Consider the following 20,769-nt stretch of genomic DNA (forward strand, 5'->3'; position numbering starts at 1 on the left):
ATCATGCCATTGCACTCCAGCCTGGGCAAGAAGAGTGAAACACTGTCTTTAAAAAAAAAAAAAAAAAAGAATTTTGAATCTTAGCTTTATTACTTATGATTTGTAAAACCATGGGAAACTTGTTACTTTTCTGTGCCTTGGTTTCATTATCTATGAAATGGGGATAATACTAATACCTACTTCAGGATATGGGGATTAAATGAGTAATATGCTTAGAACAGGGCCTTGCACATAATAGGTACCAAATAAATGTGAGCTACTATTGTTTTATAACTGAGTGTAACAAAATACACAGCACTAATAAATAGCACATTTCAAAGTGACTAACATAAGATTGTTGGCTTAGAATTAACTGCAAAACTGTTTTTTAAAAGAAACAAAAACTTAAAAGAATCCTAGCTCTCATGTAAAAACCTCCACTAATTCCCATGACCTAATGTGATCTTTGCTTTCCCTCAATTTTTTTTGCCTTGGAAGTTTTATCATAAATTCATCCATTCATTATTCAACAAATATTGATTAATTGCCTACTATGTGCCAGGCACCGTGCTATAGTGGTGAGCAAAAGAAGACAAGGTTCCTGCCTCCATAGACTTTTCTGGTAGGGGAGACAGAAAGAAACAGGTAAACAAAGTCATAAATAAGGTAATTATAGGTTGAGATAAATGTTACAAAGGAAGCAAAAGTTGAATGTGATAGAAAGTAAATGAGATAAGGGAGGGAGGGTAGTTTTAAGACAGAGTGATAAATGTTCAAAAGGAGAAAAAAGAAATATAATGGAGCATCATCGGGTGGATGGAAAGTGCTACTTTAGACGAGGTAGTGCTTTCTTAGTTGGTGACTTTTTAATGTCTTTTTCTAGTTATCTTATAAACTAATTGGTCTCTGACATATAATTTTGTTTTGGACAATTACTTATCTTTTAGTGTTATATACTAGCACATACATGCATATGTATTTGTTTTAGTGAAGTCCATCTGAATATATATTTAAAAACCATGTGTTCATACTGGTGCCTCAGATTCCAGCCCACCACCAAAGGCTTCACTGTAGCTTCCCCCCTTTCCTTATTTGTACCTTTTTTTTTTCTCTGAAGGTGAGAAACCTGTCTCTTGTAATCCACAATGTAGTATTTTGTTTTGTCCTAGTATACATATAAAATAGTGAAAAAACACATGTGTCGTAGCTAGAGTACATTTATGTACCATTCTTTTTGTCTTTAGCCATAGATTACAGTTAAGATTTTGTTTTCCAAACTTACTTAGATTAGTTCCACTTTTCCCCTTCCCTCTGCCATAGCGCAATTGTGTTCTTCATTTGTAATACAGTTAGGTTCATTTGTTACTGTTTGTATTCCATTTTGGATTCTCCCTAATTCCTGCCTGATTTTATTGATTGATTGATTGATTGATTGGTGCGAGAGTGTGCCATTGCCATGGTTCTAAGCATCAGAGCTATACAGAAAGGTTTACACAGAAAAGTGTTGCTCCCCTTTTCATCCTTCTTTCCTTATTCTTATTCCCCTATTCTTAAGTCTCATTTGGACTCTTTTTTTTTTTTTTAACTTTCTTTCAAGGCTGATCTTCAGACAAGTTCTCAGCGTTTAAATCTTTCAGCCTCCAATGCTGCAGTGGCTGAACTTAAACCGGATTGTTGTATTGATGATGTCATACATCATGAAGTCAAGGAAATTGGAACACACATGTAAGGATTAGTTTTATTAGGTCTCAAAGGTTTTTACTTATATATGCCTTTATTTGAAATTTTTGCTTTCTTTTCATTCACCATGAAGTGTAGGAACCTACTTCAAAAGGAATTTTATGTTCTATGTTTACATGTTTACCAGAAATAAAGTTTAAACCAAATGTTTGTTTTGTAGGGAAAAAAATCCAATTTATCGTCATTTATCTCTAGTTTTATTTTTTTACATCTACAATCTCTAAAAAATGAAAAGCTGTGCAAAATGTTTAAAACCCAGGTAGCACTCTAAAAGTATATTTATTATGTTTTGAAATGCTAGTAACTGATGTTATGGTGTTTATTTTTAAATTCAGTTTTTCAGTTTTGTATTTAACCAGGTATATACACTCTACCCTGACAACTCAGAAATATAGGACCAAAATAAGGCACACTGTAAAAAACAAATCAAATTCTGTATTCCTGTCGTGTGTATGTATTTGAATGTAAATGCTCTATTTTTCTTTCAGTCTGAGAGGCAATATGAAAATTTTAGCCATCTGAAGTAATTTTAGACTTCTTCATCTCCTTTAGAAACCCTACATCCAATCAGTTCACAAAATCCTATTAATTCTCCTGAATATCTCTCATTTATCTCTTCTTCATCTCTGCTTTACCACTTTTGCTCTTCTCTTTGTACCCATGAAAGTATATAATATTAGCTATTATTTAATCAATTAATTTTGGTGACAAGCTCTGTTGTAGGGACTTTTTCATGTATATTCTTTGGGCTTTGGAGTCAGACTTCCCAGAATTCAAATTTCAGCTTCATCATTTGTTATGTGATCTTGTATAAGTCACTTAATTCTTCTATGATCTCCCATTGTCCTTAGGAAATTCTGACTTTGCAAATGTTTTACAAAGCTCTCTGCAACCTAATTCTTGCCAGCCACAGTAGTTCTTACCATTATCACCCATCCCTCCCTCTCCACCCTGCAGTCATATTGGACTTCTTTTATCTCCAGACTCCAGATTGAAATGCATTCTTCCCTTACAAAGGAATACTATGGCATTTTATTTAGTTTATTTCTACTTCTCTTTCATATCTCAGCTTCAGCACTACTTCCTCAAGAAGTTTTCCTAACCTCCTAGACTGGATTAAATACCACTTTTTGTATCTTCTATAGCATCCACCATTTATCATTTTAAAAAATGTTTCGTACTTATAATTACTTATTGAGTGCCTGCCTTTCCCATTAAAGTATGAGATCCATGAAGTCTCCTATAGTCCAAGGATCTAGCAGAGAACAGAAGTCAGTATTTATTGAAATGATAATAAATGTGTAAAATCTCCATTTTACAGAAAATGAGACTTGTACAATTAAGCAGCTAGTTTAGAAGACATAAAACTCAAATCCAAACCTAGTTTTAGATCCTCTGCCTTGCTATGCTATTCTTACTGTGAGCACTTTGAAGGCAGGTATTGTGCTTTGATCAGTCCTCTTCCTAGCCCCTGCCTTACTTAGTCAGTACTAGGCAGCACACGTATAAAGAAGAAATTAAATTACCTGCTAATGTTACCACCCCATATAACCAACCACTATTAAAATATTAATATATTTCTTTCTAGTCTTTTTGCATACATATGTAAAATAACTGTGTATAAATAATTTAATATTTTATAAAATTTTGGCCATATTGTTCATAGTTTTATTTTTTAAAATACACTATTAATATTTTCACACATATCAGACAGTATTTTTTGAAAACACAGTTTTTGGGCCGGATGTGGTGGCTCACGCCTATAATCCCCAATAATTTGGGATGCTAAGGTGGGCAGATCGCTTGAGCTCAGAAGCTCAAGACCAGCCTGGGAAACATGATGAAATCCCATCTTTACAAAAAATACAAAAATTAGCCAGATGTGGTGGGGCATGCCTGTAGTCTCAGCTAGTTGGGAGACTGAGGTGGGAGGATCACTTGAGCCCAGGAGATCAAGGCTGCAGTGATCCATGCTCTCCAGCCTGGGTGACGGTGGGACCCTGCCTCAAAAAAAAAAAAAATTTTTTTTTCTTTACGTGACTCCATCTAACACAATTGTACAGTGTTTTCTGTTTACTGTAATGTTGGATGTTTATTTTCAGTTTTTCACTGTTAAAAGTAACACATAGGCCAGGCACAGTGGCTCAAGCCTGTAATCCCAGCACTTTGGGAGGCCGAGATGGGCAGATCACGAGGTCAGGAAATCGAGACCATCCTGGCTAACACGGTGAAACCCCGTTTCTACTAAAAAATACAAAAAGCTAGCTAGGCGAGGTGGCGGGTGCCTGTAGTCCCAGCTACTCGGAAGGCTGAGGCAGGAGACTGGCGTAAACCTGGGAGGCGGAACTTGCAGTGAGCTGAGATCCGGCCATTGCACTCCAGCCTGGGCGACAGAGCAAGACTCCGTCTCAAAAAAAAAAAAAAAAAAGTAACACAGAGATGAACACCTTAATGTGTCCTCATGTGGAATATTTGAAGTGGTTTTACTGTGAGAACATATAAGCATTTTTAAGGTTCTTTCACTAAAAGATTGTTTTCTATATTTCTTCCAATCACTAGCAGTGTAGAAAGACAGTTTCTCTAAACTCTCACCAATTCTGAGATCACTTATAAAGAATTTTTGCCAAATCTTGAGAAACAGAAAAATATTGCCTCATTATTTTAATGTGTTTCTCTGAATACTTGTGAGGCTGAACATTTTCACATTTTTGTTAGCCAGTTATGGTACTGTGATTTAACTGTGCTTTCCTTTTCTCAAGTTTTGAGTGATATATTGGTGTTTTGCTTATTAACTTATGGGAACCCTTTGTCATATTAAGTATTAAAATGTAACCACTTTCTTGTATTGTTACAAGTATTTTATGCTAGTTTGTTTCTGCTTTGTAATTGTTTTAGTGTTTTTGATTCAACTTAAAATTTTTTACATAACAGTATTTCCCATTGCATTTATGTTAAGAAATCTATCTGGAATTTTTTTTTTTTTTTTTTTTTTTTTGAGATGGAGTCTCTCTCTGTCGCCTAGGCTGGAGTGCAGTGGCGTGATCTCAGCTCACTGCAAGCTCTGCCTCCCGGGTTCACGCCATTTTCCTGCCTCAGCCTCCCGAGTAGCTGGGACTACAGGCACCCACCACCATGCCCGGCTAATGTTTTGTATTTTTTTAGTAGAGACAGGGTTTCACTGTGTTAGCCAGGATGGTCTCGATCTCCTGACCTCGTGATCCACCTGCCTCAGCCTCCCAAAGTGCTGGGATTACAGTCGTGAGCCACCGCACCCCGCCTTTTTTTTTTTTTGAGATGGAGTTTTGCTCTTGTTGCCCAGGCTGGAGTACAGTGGTGCAATCTCAGCTCACCACAACCTCCACCTCCCGGGTTCAAGCGATTCTCCTGCATCAGTCTCCCAAGTAGCTGGGATTACAGGTGCCCGCCACCATGCCCAGCTAATTTTTGTAATTCTAGTAATGTTGGGGTTTCACCATGTTTGCCAGCCTGGTCTCGAACTCCTGACCGCAAGTGACTCACCCGCCTTGGCCTCCCAAACTGCTAGGATTACAGGCATGAACCACTATGCCCAGGTGGAATTTTTTTAATCCATATTTTTTTTCTAGTTTATATGAACTTGTTTTATATACTCAAAATATTTGATCGTTCTGAGAATTATTTTGGAATATATTTCACCTTTCAGGTGAAGTCAAGAAGTTTCTGATTTTGTGCTCCAAAAATGTTATATCTCATTTTACTAATCAGAGCTTTCTTGTTCGTGTAATTATGTCTGTATCTATTCTGACATTTTTCCCTGCTCTAACCTCACACATCCACACCATAGATGTGTTTCCCTAATTTCTTAGTAGAATTCAGGTGTGTTTGATTTACTATTAAAATTAAAAATGATTCAGAATCATTAAGACATCTTTCTGTTTCAGCTTGGTGTGTGCTGTGAGTTACACAACTCAGGCTGGAGAAAAAATGTATTTTAGAAAATTCTTCAAATTTCAGGTATTGAATATGACAGTGGTAAATAGTTTTATATGCCTTTTTCTTTCTGGTAGTGTACAGTTATTTCTGATTATCTGCAGGGAAAACAAGATCCAAATAAAGCAAATAGCTCAATATTTTTTAATTTGTCATATGACTAGCAGTCTAAACTCAGACTAAATTAAGGTAAATAAAAGCAGAGGAATTATCATTGCCAATATGTTTTTGTAATGAAACTTGAAGATGTTTATTCAAAATAAAAGAAAAAAATAGCTGAGTCTGGCACAGTGGCTCACACCTATAATCCCAGTGCTTTGGGAAGCAAAGTGGGGAGGATCACTTGAGGCCAGTTCAAGATAGCCCAGACAGCATGACCTAGGACTACAGGTAACACAAGCCTGTAATCCTAGCTACTTGGGAGGCTAAGGTGGAATGATCGCTTGACCCAGGCTTCAAGTCTTCAGTGAGCTGTGATCATGCCATTGCACTCCAGCTTGGTCAACAGAGCAAGACTCTGTCTCTAAAAAGTAAATAACTTGTTTTTATGGCCTGACAAAACACACAATGTAGACAGGGGATAAAATGAGTGTAAAGTCCAGATAAAATGATGGTAAATAATATCAAATTTCTAAAGAAATTTAAAGGAGAGACAACTGACTTGGAATGAGTAGACTGAGCTTCCTTCAAGGACTCCAGGAATCACGGGAACGTTGAGTTTTGTATTAATACACAGTTTTCAGCGTCCATCAAAAATAGTTAAAAACCACTGGTTTAACACGTGGGAGGGTGAGGAAATGTGAATACCACATATGTCTATTATAAATATAGATCTTAATATGATGCTGTATATGATTTTTTTCATTCCTCTGTAAGTGGAAGAAAAAATACTATTCACAGGGAAAAAAAATCTGCCATTCTTTTGCTGAATCATTCATTTTCATGCTTTTTGAAAGAAAATAGAAAGTGATTCAATTTTTTTTTTTTTTTTTTTTTGAGACAGAATTTTGCTCTTGTTGCCCGGGCTGGAGTGCAAATGACGCGATCTCAGCTCACTGCAACCTCCGCCTCCCCGGTGCAAGCGGTTCTCCTGCCACAGCCTCCTGAGTAGCTGGGATTATAGGCACCCGCCACCATGCCCAGTTAATTTTTGGATTTTTAGTAGAGGCGGGGTTTTGCCATGTTGGCCAGGCTTGTTTCGAACTCCTGTCCTCAGGTGATCCGCCTGCCTTGGCCTCCGAAAGTGCTGGGATTACAGGAGTAGCCACTGCGCCCAGCTCAGTTGCTTTTCTTGCAAACAGTTTTTATGAATATACCTATAGAAAAATACATAAAATATATGTGTTTTGTTTAACAAAATATTATGGAGCAAAAACCTGTGTAATGTAACTATCACCCAGTAAAGAAATAATGGTAGCCTTTCAAAAAATGCATTTAGGATTCTTTTTTTTTTTTTTTTTTTTTTTTTGTTTTGGAAGAATATTGCATAACTATTAGATAAGTCTTTTAACAATTAAAATTGGAAAATGACAAATTTACGCTATGTGATTTTTAAAAAATAAAAATAAATGATCACATGATAAAAATTTCCTGATTGATATGCTTTATTTAACCAGGTTCTCAAACCATTGGATGTGAAAACCAAATTTTACAATGCAGAGGTGAGTGTTGATTGCTTAATGGGATTTCATATTAAACATTAAGATCTTATTTGACTAAAAATCTCTTATATACATTTCTAATACTGAAGCAAATTGCCAACTTGACTGTAAATTATTTGAAAAAATCATAAATTTTAGTTAAAATTGAATAATTTTATTGTAGGTCTCATAATCTTTTTCAACTTACATGGAATCAATGTGTCTTGATTTTTATTCTCACTGTTAACTTTATAAGGCTTTCATCTCTTTTTGTGAAATGATTGCCCTCTCATTCCATTTAATGGTGGTTGTTACACTAGCAATCTGTTGAATATTTACATGTGGTTCTGGATATTACAAAAATTGAATTAGTAGATCTAACCCTGCAAAATAAGATTTAATATTCACATGGAAAAATATTGACAAGTGAAGCTTAGCACATTAAATTATTTCCAGGGTAGTCAGTTTGCCAGCCAGAATTAGTTGCTGAGTTTGGTGTAATGGCTTTAAAAGCTCCTTGGGAAAAACAAGTTTAGCAAAAATAGAAGTAACTTTTATAATAGAAGATACTTTATCTTTTACCCTAAAAAAAAGATATAAAATAGAACTTGCCATAGGAGAAAGGATTTATTGCTTGGATTTCTTTTTTAAGATTTTGTTTTATCTTGGCTTCTAGAGCTGCAGAAAAATCAGATCTCTTGATAGCCCTCTTATCCCCCAAAATCATGTGTTTCATACCAGTGATAAACTCAAATATATCCAAATACAGTATTTTGAAATGAAGATTATATCTCTGCTACTCTAAAACCAGATAATGATCAGACATTTTCAATCACATGGCAAATTTGACATTTATTTTTACCATCCACAATCTGAATTTTTACTCAGTAAAATTTATACTCTCACTAGGATTTCTAAAATGTCAAAGTAAGGAACCTAACCTGCAGCAAAGACCTATTAGGAGAAAAGAAAAAATGCATATAATAACCAAACTACCTAGAATGGAATATAGTGAGAATGATATGAAAAAATGTGTTACAAGAGCTCTCGGGAATGTGATCTTGGAATAGTTTAAAGAAGCTTTATGAAAGAGAAGAAAGGCTGAATTGGAGTCTGAAAGGAATGCATGTTGGAAACAGACAAGTGTCAAAGCAGTAAAGGCATTCAAGCAGGGTTACAAATAGACATGGAATATCAAGTACATAGGAAAGAGTATACATACTTGACAAGAGGGAAAAGCATCATCAAAAAGATTACTAGATGTTTACAAAGTTGATGTTTCTTTTGTGGGGGATAGGTGAGTTGGAGTAATACGTATTTATTCCCTCTTTTTTGTTATTAATGGCATACTGTTGATTAATTACAGTATAGCTAGTCAGCATGGTGAGATTTAAATAGTCTACCATTTTGCTGGAAAAGATTTCATTTATAGTATGAGGGGAAAATGTTAACTATTCTATTAGAAAATTAATTTAAAATAGGGCAATAGGTGGGTTTTTTTTCTGTCTCCTAGGAGTCACATATTCAGCTATTTTAGATTTTCTTCATTAAAAATTTGGTAGTACACTAAGATACCTGTCAAATAGTTTTATAACGCTAATATTTAGAGTGATTTGTGAATAATTTTTAAAATTGCTAGTTTTTCTATAAACATTATAGAAGTGACACGCTGTCCATAAAGAAATAAAAATTCACAACTCCACCACACCAATTGATTTTTCATTAATACATACTCTTTTGCAGTCTTTATTCACTTATATATAATATTCTATTTTTATAATCACAACAATTTTGTTTACTTCCTTTGTCAGTTAACATTATATGTTGACATAGTCTTTAAATCTTGCTAACAAACTTCAATCAAAATAATTTCAGTAAAATTCTGAACTTTTGAAAATAGATCTCACTTTAAAAATCAGGAGTGAACAAATAACATTTTGGGTCTCTCTAAGATACTTAATATTACCTATTAGACAAACAAATACTGTTCAGCCACTAGCAAGAGGCAGATTATGTTGACCCCAACCAGGAATTTCAGGTAGATTGTAGGGGTTAATAAACCACAGCAATATCAGTAGGTGATGCATATTGCTCTGTGCTGTAGTCCTTTTACAGTTAATATTATTGGCCCCACATCTGTCTCAAACATATATTTTTGATTCTGTTTCTAATAATACTGTAATATGTGAATCACCTAAAGGAAAACAAGTTCATGAAAAACTTTGTTATAGTTTTCTAAGATAGAAAAGCCTTGCAGGAAGATTGGTGAGACTAGAAGCCAGGATTCAAACATTTGGTCACCTGCCAGGTACTGAAGAGAACTATAAACAACATCTTCCCAGTCCTCAAGGGACCTGCATCCAGTAGAGGAGACTGACATGATGTAACTATAATGTAAGCCCCTCCCACACATATAAGCCAAATCATGAAGTAACGTATTCTGGGTACCTAGAGAGGTGAAAAATGATTTCCAGCTATGCATTTGATGGAGGCGACATTTGAGATTGCTCTTAATAAACAGTTGAAGAAATAATGTAAGAAAAAAAGGCTAACTATGAAATCTGCTAAGAAGAAGAAAATAAATTCTTAATTTTTTGAAGTGGTTCAGCCCACATTCCCTGAAGTGATCAATGGAACTCTAATTGCCCAAGATATTCCTTAAAAAAAGGATTCCATTATTACATAAATTGAAGAGAAAGTATACGGTGTATATCTGAATGTGGAGGATAGTATATATCCATCCTAAATTATCTATGAAGAATTAAAATGTTGGTAAAGAATTATAGAACTAGAAAGTCATGGGATATACCTCTTTGCTCCAAAATGTGCCCTTAACAGTTTGCTGCTGTTTGAGTATTCAGCCATAGTGTTCTTCTCTATTCCATTGTCATTTAACCTTAGCAGTTTCACCTTTTTAGAAAAATGGTTTGTCATATTTCTTTATGTTGCTTCCTGTTTACTTTCTTATTCACTAATGCTGTCTTGTTTAGTAAATTTAAAAAATGCAGAAATGCATTTTATTTTAAAGTAATTCTTTTTTCTTTAACATTTAACTCTGATTTTTCTAATTATTCTTTTTTATTTTTCCATTAGAGTGACCTCAGTTCTGTGGTAATTTGATTTTTTATTATAAATTTTTATACTTTTCTTACTCACCACTTTTTGACTCTGCCTAATTAATCTCTCTTTACAAAACATAGTGGAAAAACAGTTAGTTGTGAATACCACCTGTGTGACTTCAGAAAGATTATATATAATTTTATGTATTTTTTTATTATATCAATTTCTTATTCTGTGGAGAAAAATTAGCTCAAAAGTTAAATTGTGATATTGAAACAATTTTCATTTTCAGTGTTTCTTCTTTAGATTTTTTTTTTAAAGAAGTATGTTACCTTGTGTAAAATGGCCTTGTGATTTTCATCATCTTACTGTAAAATACCCAATTATCCTAGCCTTCAGTTCTTTGAGTAGACTGTATAATCAAAATTCATTTTCAGATGCACAGTGGTTTTAGTTTTAAGTGTGGGTCAGGTAATGATGGCCGCTTGACAAAATGAAACAGAAGAAAAGCAAATTTTCCCAACTTGGCTAAAATTTTATTTTCAAACTTATATTTACAATAAGCAGCATTTGCTTATATCACATTACATATGTAATAACATCAACTGCCTTAGCACTGAATTCTTAATTTTTAAAATATCAAATTACTTAACACTATTCAAACTAACTTGATTTTCCATTATGCTGCTTGTTTTTCTTTCATTTTATCTAAGATCTTCCTAAATTTATGCAGAAAATTGCAGTTTGTAAATTGAAATATGGGTCTGTGGTTATTTTTTTAAAAGCAATGGATTGATGGGATATATGTACTTTTTTAGAACAAGTAACCAAAAAATGCCACTAAATGATACATTTTTTAAACTGATAAATCATTTTATTTCTATTTTCATTTTAACACATGTCCCAAAGACTAAAGCATCTGTTTTATTTTAGATAATAGTACATTGTATTATAACTTAATCATTATATTTTTGCAAATGATTTTCATTTTCTTGGTGTTAGTGTTTAAAAAGCTCAGCCAGGTGCGGCGGTTCATGCCTGTAATCTCAGCACTTTGGGAGGCCGAGGCGGGCAGATCACAAGGTCAGGAGTTCACGACCAGTCTGGCCAACATGGTGAAACCCCATCTCTATAAAAAAAATACAAAAATTAGCCAGGCGTGGTGGTACTTGCCTGTAATCCTAGTCACTTGAGAGGCTGAGGCAGAAGAATCACTTCAACTCAGGAGGCAGAGGCTGCACTGAGCTGAGATCATACCACTGCACTCCAGCCTAGGTGACAGAGTGAGACTTTGTCTCAAAGTAAATAAGTAAAAATACAAAATTAGCAGGACATGGTGGCACTGCCTGTAGTCCCAGCTACTGGGGAGGCTGAAGCAGGAGAATCGCTTGAACCTGGAAGGCAGAGGTTGCAGTGAGCTGAGATCTTGCTACTGCACTCCACTCTGGGCAACAGAGCAAGACTCCATCTCGAAAATAAAATAAAAGCTCATAGGCCAGGCATGGTGGCTCACGCCTGTAATCCCAGCACTTTGGGAGGCCGAGGTGGGTGGATCACTTGAGGTCAGGAGTTCTAGATCAGCCTGGCCACCATGGTGAAACCCTGTCTCTACTAAAAATACAAAAATTAGCTCAGTATGATATTGTGCGCCTATAATCCCAGCTACTCGGGAGGCTGAGGCAGGAGAATCCCTTGAACCCGGGAGGCGGAGGTTGCAGTGGACCAAGATCACGCCACCACGCTCCAGCCTGGGTGACAGAATGAGACTGTATGTCAAAAAAAAAAAAAAGCTCTTAAAGTGGCAAATTTTTCTGGTCATAGTTGATTTTATGTTACTTATGTGTAGTATACGTATTACTATGAAAATTTTTTTAAAAATTCTTGAATATCCTTAGTGTATCATTTTTTATGTAGGTTTGTTTCAAAGATACATCAAGTTAGTCTGTTATCCTTCAATTACATGAAGGAAAATAACCAAATAGCATAAAATAATGTTTAGCATAATTAGGGGAATTAATTTATCTGAAGTTAAGTATTTACCTACTGGCAAATGTTGCTGAATAGCATCAGCTTTAAAATCTGTCACTGAGGCTACAAAATACCTCTTGCCTGATTTAAAAGCTCTACGATGGTGAAGTATAATTCACATATCCTTTTCTTTAGCCCTCAATATACACTTAAAATGAACTAAGCAATCACTAGTGACCACTCGCAAACTGCTTTAATTTAAAAAATTAAATCCTTCAAGATTACAAAATAGATTATTCATAGTACTAGTGGTCATTACACCATCTAAATTGACATCAGTATGACAAAGTTATATTGCTGTATTATAATGAAGACTTAACCATCTTAACGTAATACTGAAATTATAGGAGCATAGGTATATTCATCATACTAAAGCACATTGTAATATTTTAATGCCTAATGAAAATAATTAGGGTATTTGTAAATGAAATTCTAGTTAAGTATTTTTGAATGTTAAGACAAAACATAGTTATCCTCCATCCATTGTTTGACAAGGTATCAGTTGACTAACACTTGACTTTGCCCCTGTTAATTATGATAGGGTGAAGATTTCTTTTCTTGCATTAATTGTGGTAACTTTGATTTGCAGGCATGAACTAATCACATTTGTGGTTAATATTTTTTCTTCATATAGATAAGATATTTTTGTTGAGATAAATATTTTAAATGCCATCACACTTTGGTGGATATTCTTTTCATATCCTCAGACTGATGAAGTATTTCTGGAAGCCCAGATTCAGAATATGACAACCTCACCTATGTTTATGGAGAAAGTTTCATTGGAGCCATCTATTATGTACAATGTAACAGAATTAAATTCAGTCATCCAAGCTGGAGAATGGTAAATATTAATTATGAAGTCTTTATCCTTGTTTTGAAAGATACATGCTTTTCTAAACATCCATTCCTCTTGAGTGGGTTTTTTTTTAATAGACTTTTTTTTTTTCCATTTTTTTATTATACTTTAAGTTCTAGGGTACATGTGCATAACGTGCAGGTTTGTTACATATGTATATTTGTGCCATGTTGGTGTGCTGCACCCATCAACTCGTCAGCACCCATCAATTCATCATTTATATCATGTATAACTCCCCAATGCAATCCCTCCCCCCTCCCCCCTCCCCATGATAGGCCCCAGTGTGTGATGTTCCCCTTCCCGAGTCCAAGTGATGTCATTGTTCAGTTCCCACCTATGAGTGAGAACATGCGGTGTTTGGTTTTCTCTTCTTGTGATAGTTTACTAAGAATGATGGTTTCCAGCTGCATCCATGTCCCTACAAAGGACGCAAACTCATCCTTTTTTATGGCTGCATAGTATTCCATGGTGTATATGTGCCACATTTTCTTAATCCAGTCTGTCACAGATGGACATTTGGGTTGATTCCAAGTCTTTGCTATTGTGAATAGTGCTGCAATAAACATACGTGTGCATGTGTCTTTGTAGTAGAATAATTTATAATCCTTTGGGTATATACCCAGTAGTGGGATGGCTGGGTCATATGGTACATCTAGTTCTAGATCCTTGAGGAATTGCCATACTGTTTTCCATAATGGTTGAACTAGTTTACAATCCCACCAACAGTGTAAAAGTGTTCCTATTTCTCCACATCCTCTCCAACAACTGTTGTTTCCTGATTTTTTAATGATTGCCATTCTAACTGCTGTGAGATGGTATCTCATTGTGGTTTTGATTTGCATTTCTCTGATGGCGAGTGATAATGAGCATTTTTTCATGTGTCTGTTGGCTGTATGAATGTCTTCTTTTGAGAAATGTCTGTTCATATCCTTTCCCCACTTTTTGATGGGGTTGTTTGTTTTTTTCTTGTATATTTGTTTGAGTTCTTTGTAGATTCTGGATATTAGCCCTTTGTCAGATGAGTAGATTGCAAAAATTTTCTCCCATTCTGTAGGTTGCCTGTTCACTCTGATGGTAGTTTCTTTTGCTGTGCAGAAGCTCTTTAGTTTAATTAGATCCCATTTGTCAATTTTGGCTTTTGCTGCCGTTGCTTTTGGTGTTTTAGACATGAAGTCCTTGCCCATGCCTATGTCCTGAATGGTACTACCTAGATTTTCTTCTAGGGTTTTTATGGTATTAGGTCTAACATTTAAGTCTCTAATCCATCTTGAATTAATCTTCGTATAAGGAGTAAGGAAAGGATCCAGTTTCAGCTTTCTACTTATGGCTAGCCAATTTTCCCAGCAACATTTATTAAATAGGGAATCCTTTCCCCATTTCTTGTTTTTGTCAGGTTTGTCAAAGATCAGATGGCTGTAGATGTGTGGTATTATTTCTGAGGACTCTGTTCTGTTCCATTGGTCTATAGCTCTGTTTTGGTACCAGTACCATGCTGTTTTGGTTACTGTAGCCTTGTAGTATAGTTTGAAGTCAGGTAGCGTGACGCCTCCAGCTTTGTCCTTTTGACTTAGGATTGTCTTGGCAATGCGGGCTCTTTTTTGGTTCCATATGAACTTTAAAGCAGTTTTTTTCAATTCTGTGAAGAAACTCATTGGTAGCTTGATGGGGATGGCATTGAATCTATAAATAACCTTGGGCAGTATGGCCATTTTCACGAAATTGATTCTTCCTATCCATGAGCATGGTACGTTCTTCCATTTGTTTGTGTCCTCTTTGATTTCACTGAGCAGTGGTTTGTAGTTCTCCTTGAAGAGGTCCTTTACATCCCTTGTAAGTTGGATTCCTGGGTATTTTATTCTCTTTGAAGCAATTGTGAATGGAAGTTCATTCCTGATTTGGCTCTCTGCTTGTCTGTTACTGGTGTATAAGAATGCTTGTGATTTTTGCACATTAATTTTGTATCCTGAGACTTTGCTGAAGCTGCTTATCAGCTTAAGGAGATTTTGGGCTGAGACAATGGGGTTTTCTAAATATACAATCATGTCATCTGCAAACAGGGGCAGTTTGACTTCTTCTTTTCCTAACTGAATACCCTTGATTTCTTTCTCTTGCCTGATTGCCCTAGCCAGAACTTCCAACACTATGTTGAATAGGAGTGGTGAGAGAGGGCATCCCTGTCTTGTGCCAGTTTTCAAAGGGAATTTTTCCAGTTTTTGCCCATTCAGTATGATATTAGCTGTGGGTTTGTCATAAATAGCTCTTATTATTTTGAGGTATGTTCCATCAATACCGAATTTATTGAGTGTTTTTAGCATGAAGGGCTGTTGAATTTTGTCAAAAGCCTTTTCTGCATCTATTGAGATAATCATGTGGTTCTTGTCTTTGGTTCTGTTTATATACTGGATTACGTTTATTGATTTGCAAATGTTGAACCAGCCTTGCATCCCAGGGATGAAGCCCACTTGATCATGGTGGATAAGCTTTTTGATGTGCTGCTGAATCCGGTTTGCCAGTATTTTATTGAGGATTTTTGCATCAATGTTCATCAAGGATATTGGTCTAAAATTCTCTTTTTTTGTTGTGTCTCTGCCAGGCTTCGGTATCAGGATGATGTTGGCCTCATAAAATGAGTTAGGGAGGATTCCCTCTTTTTCAATTGATTGGAATAGTTTCAGAAGGAATGGTACCAGCTCCTCCTTGTACCTCTGGTAGAATTCAGCTGTGAATCCATCTGGTCCTGGACTTTTTTTGGTGGGTAGGCTATTAATTGTTGCTTCAATTTCAGAGCCTGCTATTGGTCTATTCAGGGATTCAACTTCTTCCTGGTTTAGTCTTGGGAGAGTGTAAGTGTCCAGGAAATTATCCATTTCTTCTAGATTTTCTAGTTGATTTGCCTAGAGGTGTTTATAGTATTCTCTGATGGTAGTTTGTATTTCTGTGGGGTCCGTGGTGATAATCCCCTTTATCATTTTTTATTGCGTCTATTTGATTCCTCTCTCTTTTCTTCTTTATTAGTCTTGCTAGCGGTCTGTCAATTTTGTTGATCTTTTCAAAAAACCAACTCCTGGATTCATTGATTTTTTGGAGGGTTTTTTGTGTCTCTATCTCCTTCAGTTCTGCTCTGATCTTAGTTATTTCTTGCCTTCTGCTCGCTTTTGAATGTGTTTGCTCTTGCCTCTCTAGTTCTTTTAATTGTGATGTTAGAGTGTCAATTTTAGATCTTTCCTGCTTTCTCTTGTGGGCATTTAGTGCTATAAATTTCCCTCTACACACTGCTTTAAATGTGTTCCAGAGATTCTGGTATGTTGTATCTTTGTTCTCATTGGTTTCAAAGAACATCTTTATTTCTGCCTTCATTTCGTTATGTACCCAGTAGTCATTCAGGAGCAGGTTGTTCAGTTTCCATGTAGTTGAGCGGTTTTGATTGAGTTTCTTAGTCCTGAGTTCTAGTTTGATTGCACTGTGGTCTGAGAGACAGTTTGTTATAATTTCTGTTCTTTTACATTTGCTGAGGAGTGCTTTACTTCCAATTATGTGGTCAACTTTGCAATAAGTGCAATGTGGTGCTGAGAAGAATGTATATTCTGTTGATTTGGGGTGGAGAGTTCTATAGATGTCTATTAGGTCCGCTTGGTGCAGAGATGAGTTCAATTCCTGGATATCCTTGTTAACTTTCTGTCTCGTTGATCTGTCTAATGTTGACATTGGGGTGTTACAATCTCCCATTATTATTGTATGGGAGTCTAAGTCTCTTTGTAAGTCTCTAAGGACTTGCTTTATGAATCTGGGTGCTCCTGTATTGGATGCATATATATTTAGGAGAGTTAGCTCTTCCTGTTGAATTGATCCCTTTACCATTATGTAATGGCCTTCTTTGTCTCTTTTGATCTTTGATGGTTTAAAGTCTGTTTTATCAGAGACTAGGATTGCAACCCCTGCTTTTTTTTGTTCTCCATTTGCTTGGTAGATCTTCCTCCATCCCTTTATTTTGAGCCTATGTATGTCTCTGCATGTGAGATGGGTCTCCTGAATACAGCAGACTGATGGGTCTTGACTCTTTATCCAATTTGCCAGTCTGTGTCTTTTAATTGGAGCATTTAGTCCATTTACATTTAAGGTTAATATTGTTATGTGTGAACTTGATCCTGCCATTATGATATTAACTGGTTATTTTGCTCGTTAGTTGATGCAGTTTCTTCCTAGCCTCGATGGTCTTTACATTTTGGCATGTTTTTGCAATGGCTGGTACCGGTTGTTCCTTTCCATGTTTAGGGCTTCCTTCAGGGTCTCTTGTAAGGCAGGCCTGGTGGTGACAAAATCTCTAAGCATTTGCTTATCTGTAAAGGATTTTATTTCTCCTTCACTGATGAAACTTAGTTTGGCTGGATATGAAATTCTAGGTTTAAAATTCTTTTCTTTAAGAGCGTTGAATATTGGCCCCCACTCTTTTCTGGCTTGTAGAGTTTCTGCCGACAGGTCTGCTGTTAGTCTGATGGGCTTCCCTTTGTGGGTAACCCGACCTTTCTCTCTGGCTGCCCTTAAGATTTTTTCCTTCATTTCAACTTTGGTGAATCTGGCAATTATGTGTCTTGGAGTTGCTCTTCTCAAGGAGTATCTTTGTGGCGTTCTCTGTATTTCCTGAATTTGAATGTTGGCCTGCCCTACTAGGTTGGGGAAGTTCTCCTGGATGATATCCTGAAGAGTGTTTTCCAACTTGGTTCCATTTTCCCCCTCACTTTCAGGCACCCCAATCAGACGTAGATTTGGTCTTTTTACATAATCCCATACTTCTTGCAGGCTTTGTTCATTTCTTTTTCTTCTTTTTTCTTTTGGTTTCTCTTCTCGCTTCATTTCATTCATTTGATCCTCAATCGCTGATACTCTTTCTTCCAGTTGATTGAGGCGGTTACTGAAGCTTGTGCATTTGTCATGTATTTCTCGTGTCATGGTTTTCATCTCTGTCATTTCGTTTATGACCTTCTCTGCATTAATTAGTCTAGCTGTCAATTCTTCCACTCTTTTTTCAAGATTTTTAGTTTCCTTGCGCCGGGTACGTAATTCCTCCTTTAGCTCTGAGAAGTTTGATGGACTGAAGCCTTCTTCTCTCATCTTGTCAAAGTCATTCTCTGACGAGCTTTGATCCGTTGCTGGTGATGGGCTGCACTCCTTTGCAGGGGGATATGCGCTTTTATTTTTTGAATTTCCAGCTTTTCTGCCCTGCTTCTTCCCCATCTTTGTGGTTTTATCTGTCTCTGGTCTTTGATGATGGTGACGTACTGATGGGGTTTTGGTATAGGTGTCCTTCCTGTTTGATAGTTTTCCTTCTGACAGTCAGGACCCTCAGCTGTAGGTCTGTTGGGGATTGCTTGAGGTCCACTCCAGACCCTGTTTGCCTGGGTATCAGCAGCAGAGGTTGCAGAAGATAGAATATTGCTGAACAGCGAGTGTACCTGTCTGATTCTTACTTTGGAAGCTTCCTCTCAGGGGTGTACTCCACCCTGTGAGGTGTGGGGTGTCAGACTGCCCCTAGTGGGGGATGTCTCCCAGTTAGGCTACTCAGGGGTCAGGGACCCACTTGAGCAGGCAGTCTGTCCGTTCTCAGATTTCAACCTCCGTGTTGGGAGATCCACTGCTCTCTGCAAAGCTGTCAGACAGAGTCGTTTGCGTCTGCAGAGGTTCTGCTGCTTTTTTGTTGTTGTTATTTATCTGTGCCCTGTCCCCAGAGGTGGAGTCTACAGAGACAGGCAGGTTTCCTTGAGCTGCTGTGAGTTCCACCCAGTTCCAGCTTCCCAGTGGCTTTGTTTACCTACTTAAGCCTTAGCAATGGTGGGCGCCTCTCCCCCAGCCTCGCTGCTGCCTTGCGGTTAGATCGCTGCAGACTGCTGTGTTAGCAATGAGGGAGGCTCCATTGGCGTGGGACCCTCCCAGCCAGGTGTGGGATATATTCTCCTGGTGTGCCCATTTGCTTAGAGCGCAGTATTGGGGTGGGAGTTACCCAATTTTCCAGGTGTTGTGTCTCTCAGTTCCCCTGGCTAGGAAAAGGGATTCCCTTCCCCCTTGCGCTTCCCAGGTGAGGCGATGCCTCGCCCTGCTTCAGCTCTCGCTGGTCGGGCTACAGCAGCTGACCAGCACCGATTGTCCGGCACTCCCGAGTGAGATGACCCCAGTACCTCAGTTGAAAATGCAGAAATCACCGGTCTTCTGTGTCGCTCGCGCTGGGAGTTGGAGACTGGAGCTGTTCCTATTCGGCCATCTTGCTCCGCCCATCTTAAAATTATTTAAAAAAAAGGACCCCCCTTTCGGGGTCCAATTACTATAAAGAACCTCAAGATTTTTGATATTAACTGAAAAAAAATGAAGGAAAAATAAATCATTTCAGTATACATTCTTTTTATTTGTGTTGAAATCGCTAACATGTTCTGTTGTTGATCTTTGGAGGGTACATCATCCAGTTCCTATCCTAAGGAACAATCACAGCCATGGTTTTTCTTTTAAAAGATGCTAGAGAATTTTCTCCATCTCTGTCTCCACCCCTCTCAGTGTGTCTACGTTTGGGTCAAGAGCATATTTGCAACCAATGGATACACGCCAGTACTTATACTGCCTAAAGCCAAAGAAGGAATTCGCAGAAAAAGCAGGCATCATTAAGGGAGTAACAGTAATTGGAAAATTGGATATAGTATGGAAAACAAATCTAGGTGAAAGGGGAAGGTTACAGACCAGCCAACTTCAAAGAATGGTGAGTCTGGAAAAAACTTCACTGGGGTTTTGGTGTGTGAGAGACAGGCAGTTAAAACAACTTAATTTTTTCTACATCCAGAAGTAAAAAAAATTGGAGCACTATAAAAGGCATTAATACTACTATAGAAGAAAAGATTAATAGTTTCACTGATTGATAGGTAGAAAACTGGTGTTGCCGTGAATGAAAAATGGTCAAATGTTAATTTATCCTTCATACATGTGTTCTTTATCAAACAGAAATTAAAATAACTGTTTATCAAGTGTCCCTCCTTTGGTAACACATGCCCACTCTTCTTCTGACTTCCAAACACATTAAAGTTTTCTATTTTGCAATGTCCTGAAACTCTTGGACTTATTTCATTTACCTACCCAGTTCATACCATTTTTAAGATGTTAAAAATCTGAGGCATCTCCTCAGAAGGTGAGTTCTACTAAAGTTATCTTATAAGCATTGGTTGCATATTTTACCTAATTTCTTCTCTGAGAGTAGGGATAGCTATCAGGCTTCTTTTTCTTATGCTTATAAGAATATATAACAGGATTCTCCTCTCTTTATGCTGAATATTACCTGTTTTGATATATTCCAAATTTTACTTTTCTTTTCACTGTTTGAGGCAGTAATTTAAAAAAATGATGATGATTATGATGATCCCTGGGCCCACTTAAATATAGCCATTAGTTATTTTTCTGACATGGCCTGTTCCAAGCCTTCAGATTGTTATAGTCCATCCTCCTCTGTGCATCTTGTAAAAAGTC

General features: G+C 36.8%; 1 protein-coding gene across 4 annotated transcripts in view; it reads left to right on the plus strand.

Moving 5' to 3' along the window:
• The window catches only part of TRAPPC13 (trafficking protein particle complex 13), a 45,521-nt gene that overhangs the window by 20,895 nt on the left and 3,857 nt on the right, over positions 1–20,769 (plus strand). For 2 of the 4 annotated variants that reach the window (XM_030926688.1, XM_010367707.2), the window contains exons 5-10: positions 1,577–1,704; positions 5,640–5,712; positions 7,305–7,349; positions 10,422–10,439; positions 13,124–13,257; positions 19,813–20,011. In XM_030926688.1, coding sequence (XP_030782548.1) covers positions 1,577–1,704; positions 5,640–5,712; positions 7,305–7,349; positions 10,422–10,439; positions 13,124–13,257; positions 19,813–20,011 — 597 coding nt within the window. The remainder of the gene's footprint in view (positions 1–1,576; positions 1,705–5,639; positions 5,713–7,304; positions 7,350–10,421; positions 10,440–13,123; positions 13,258–19,812; positions 20,012–20,769) is intronic. The other 2 variants (XM_030926689.1, XM_010367708.2) reach the window with 1 other exon arrangement.

The sequence above is a fragment of the Rhinopithecus roxellana genome, chromosome 3, assembly GCF_007565055.1.
Source record: "Rhinopithecus roxellana isolate Shanxi Qingling chromosome 3, ASM756505v1, whole genome shotgun sequence".
NCBI lineage: Eukaryota > Metazoa > Chordata > Mammalia > Primates > Cercopithecidae > Rhinopithecus > Rhinopithecus roxellana.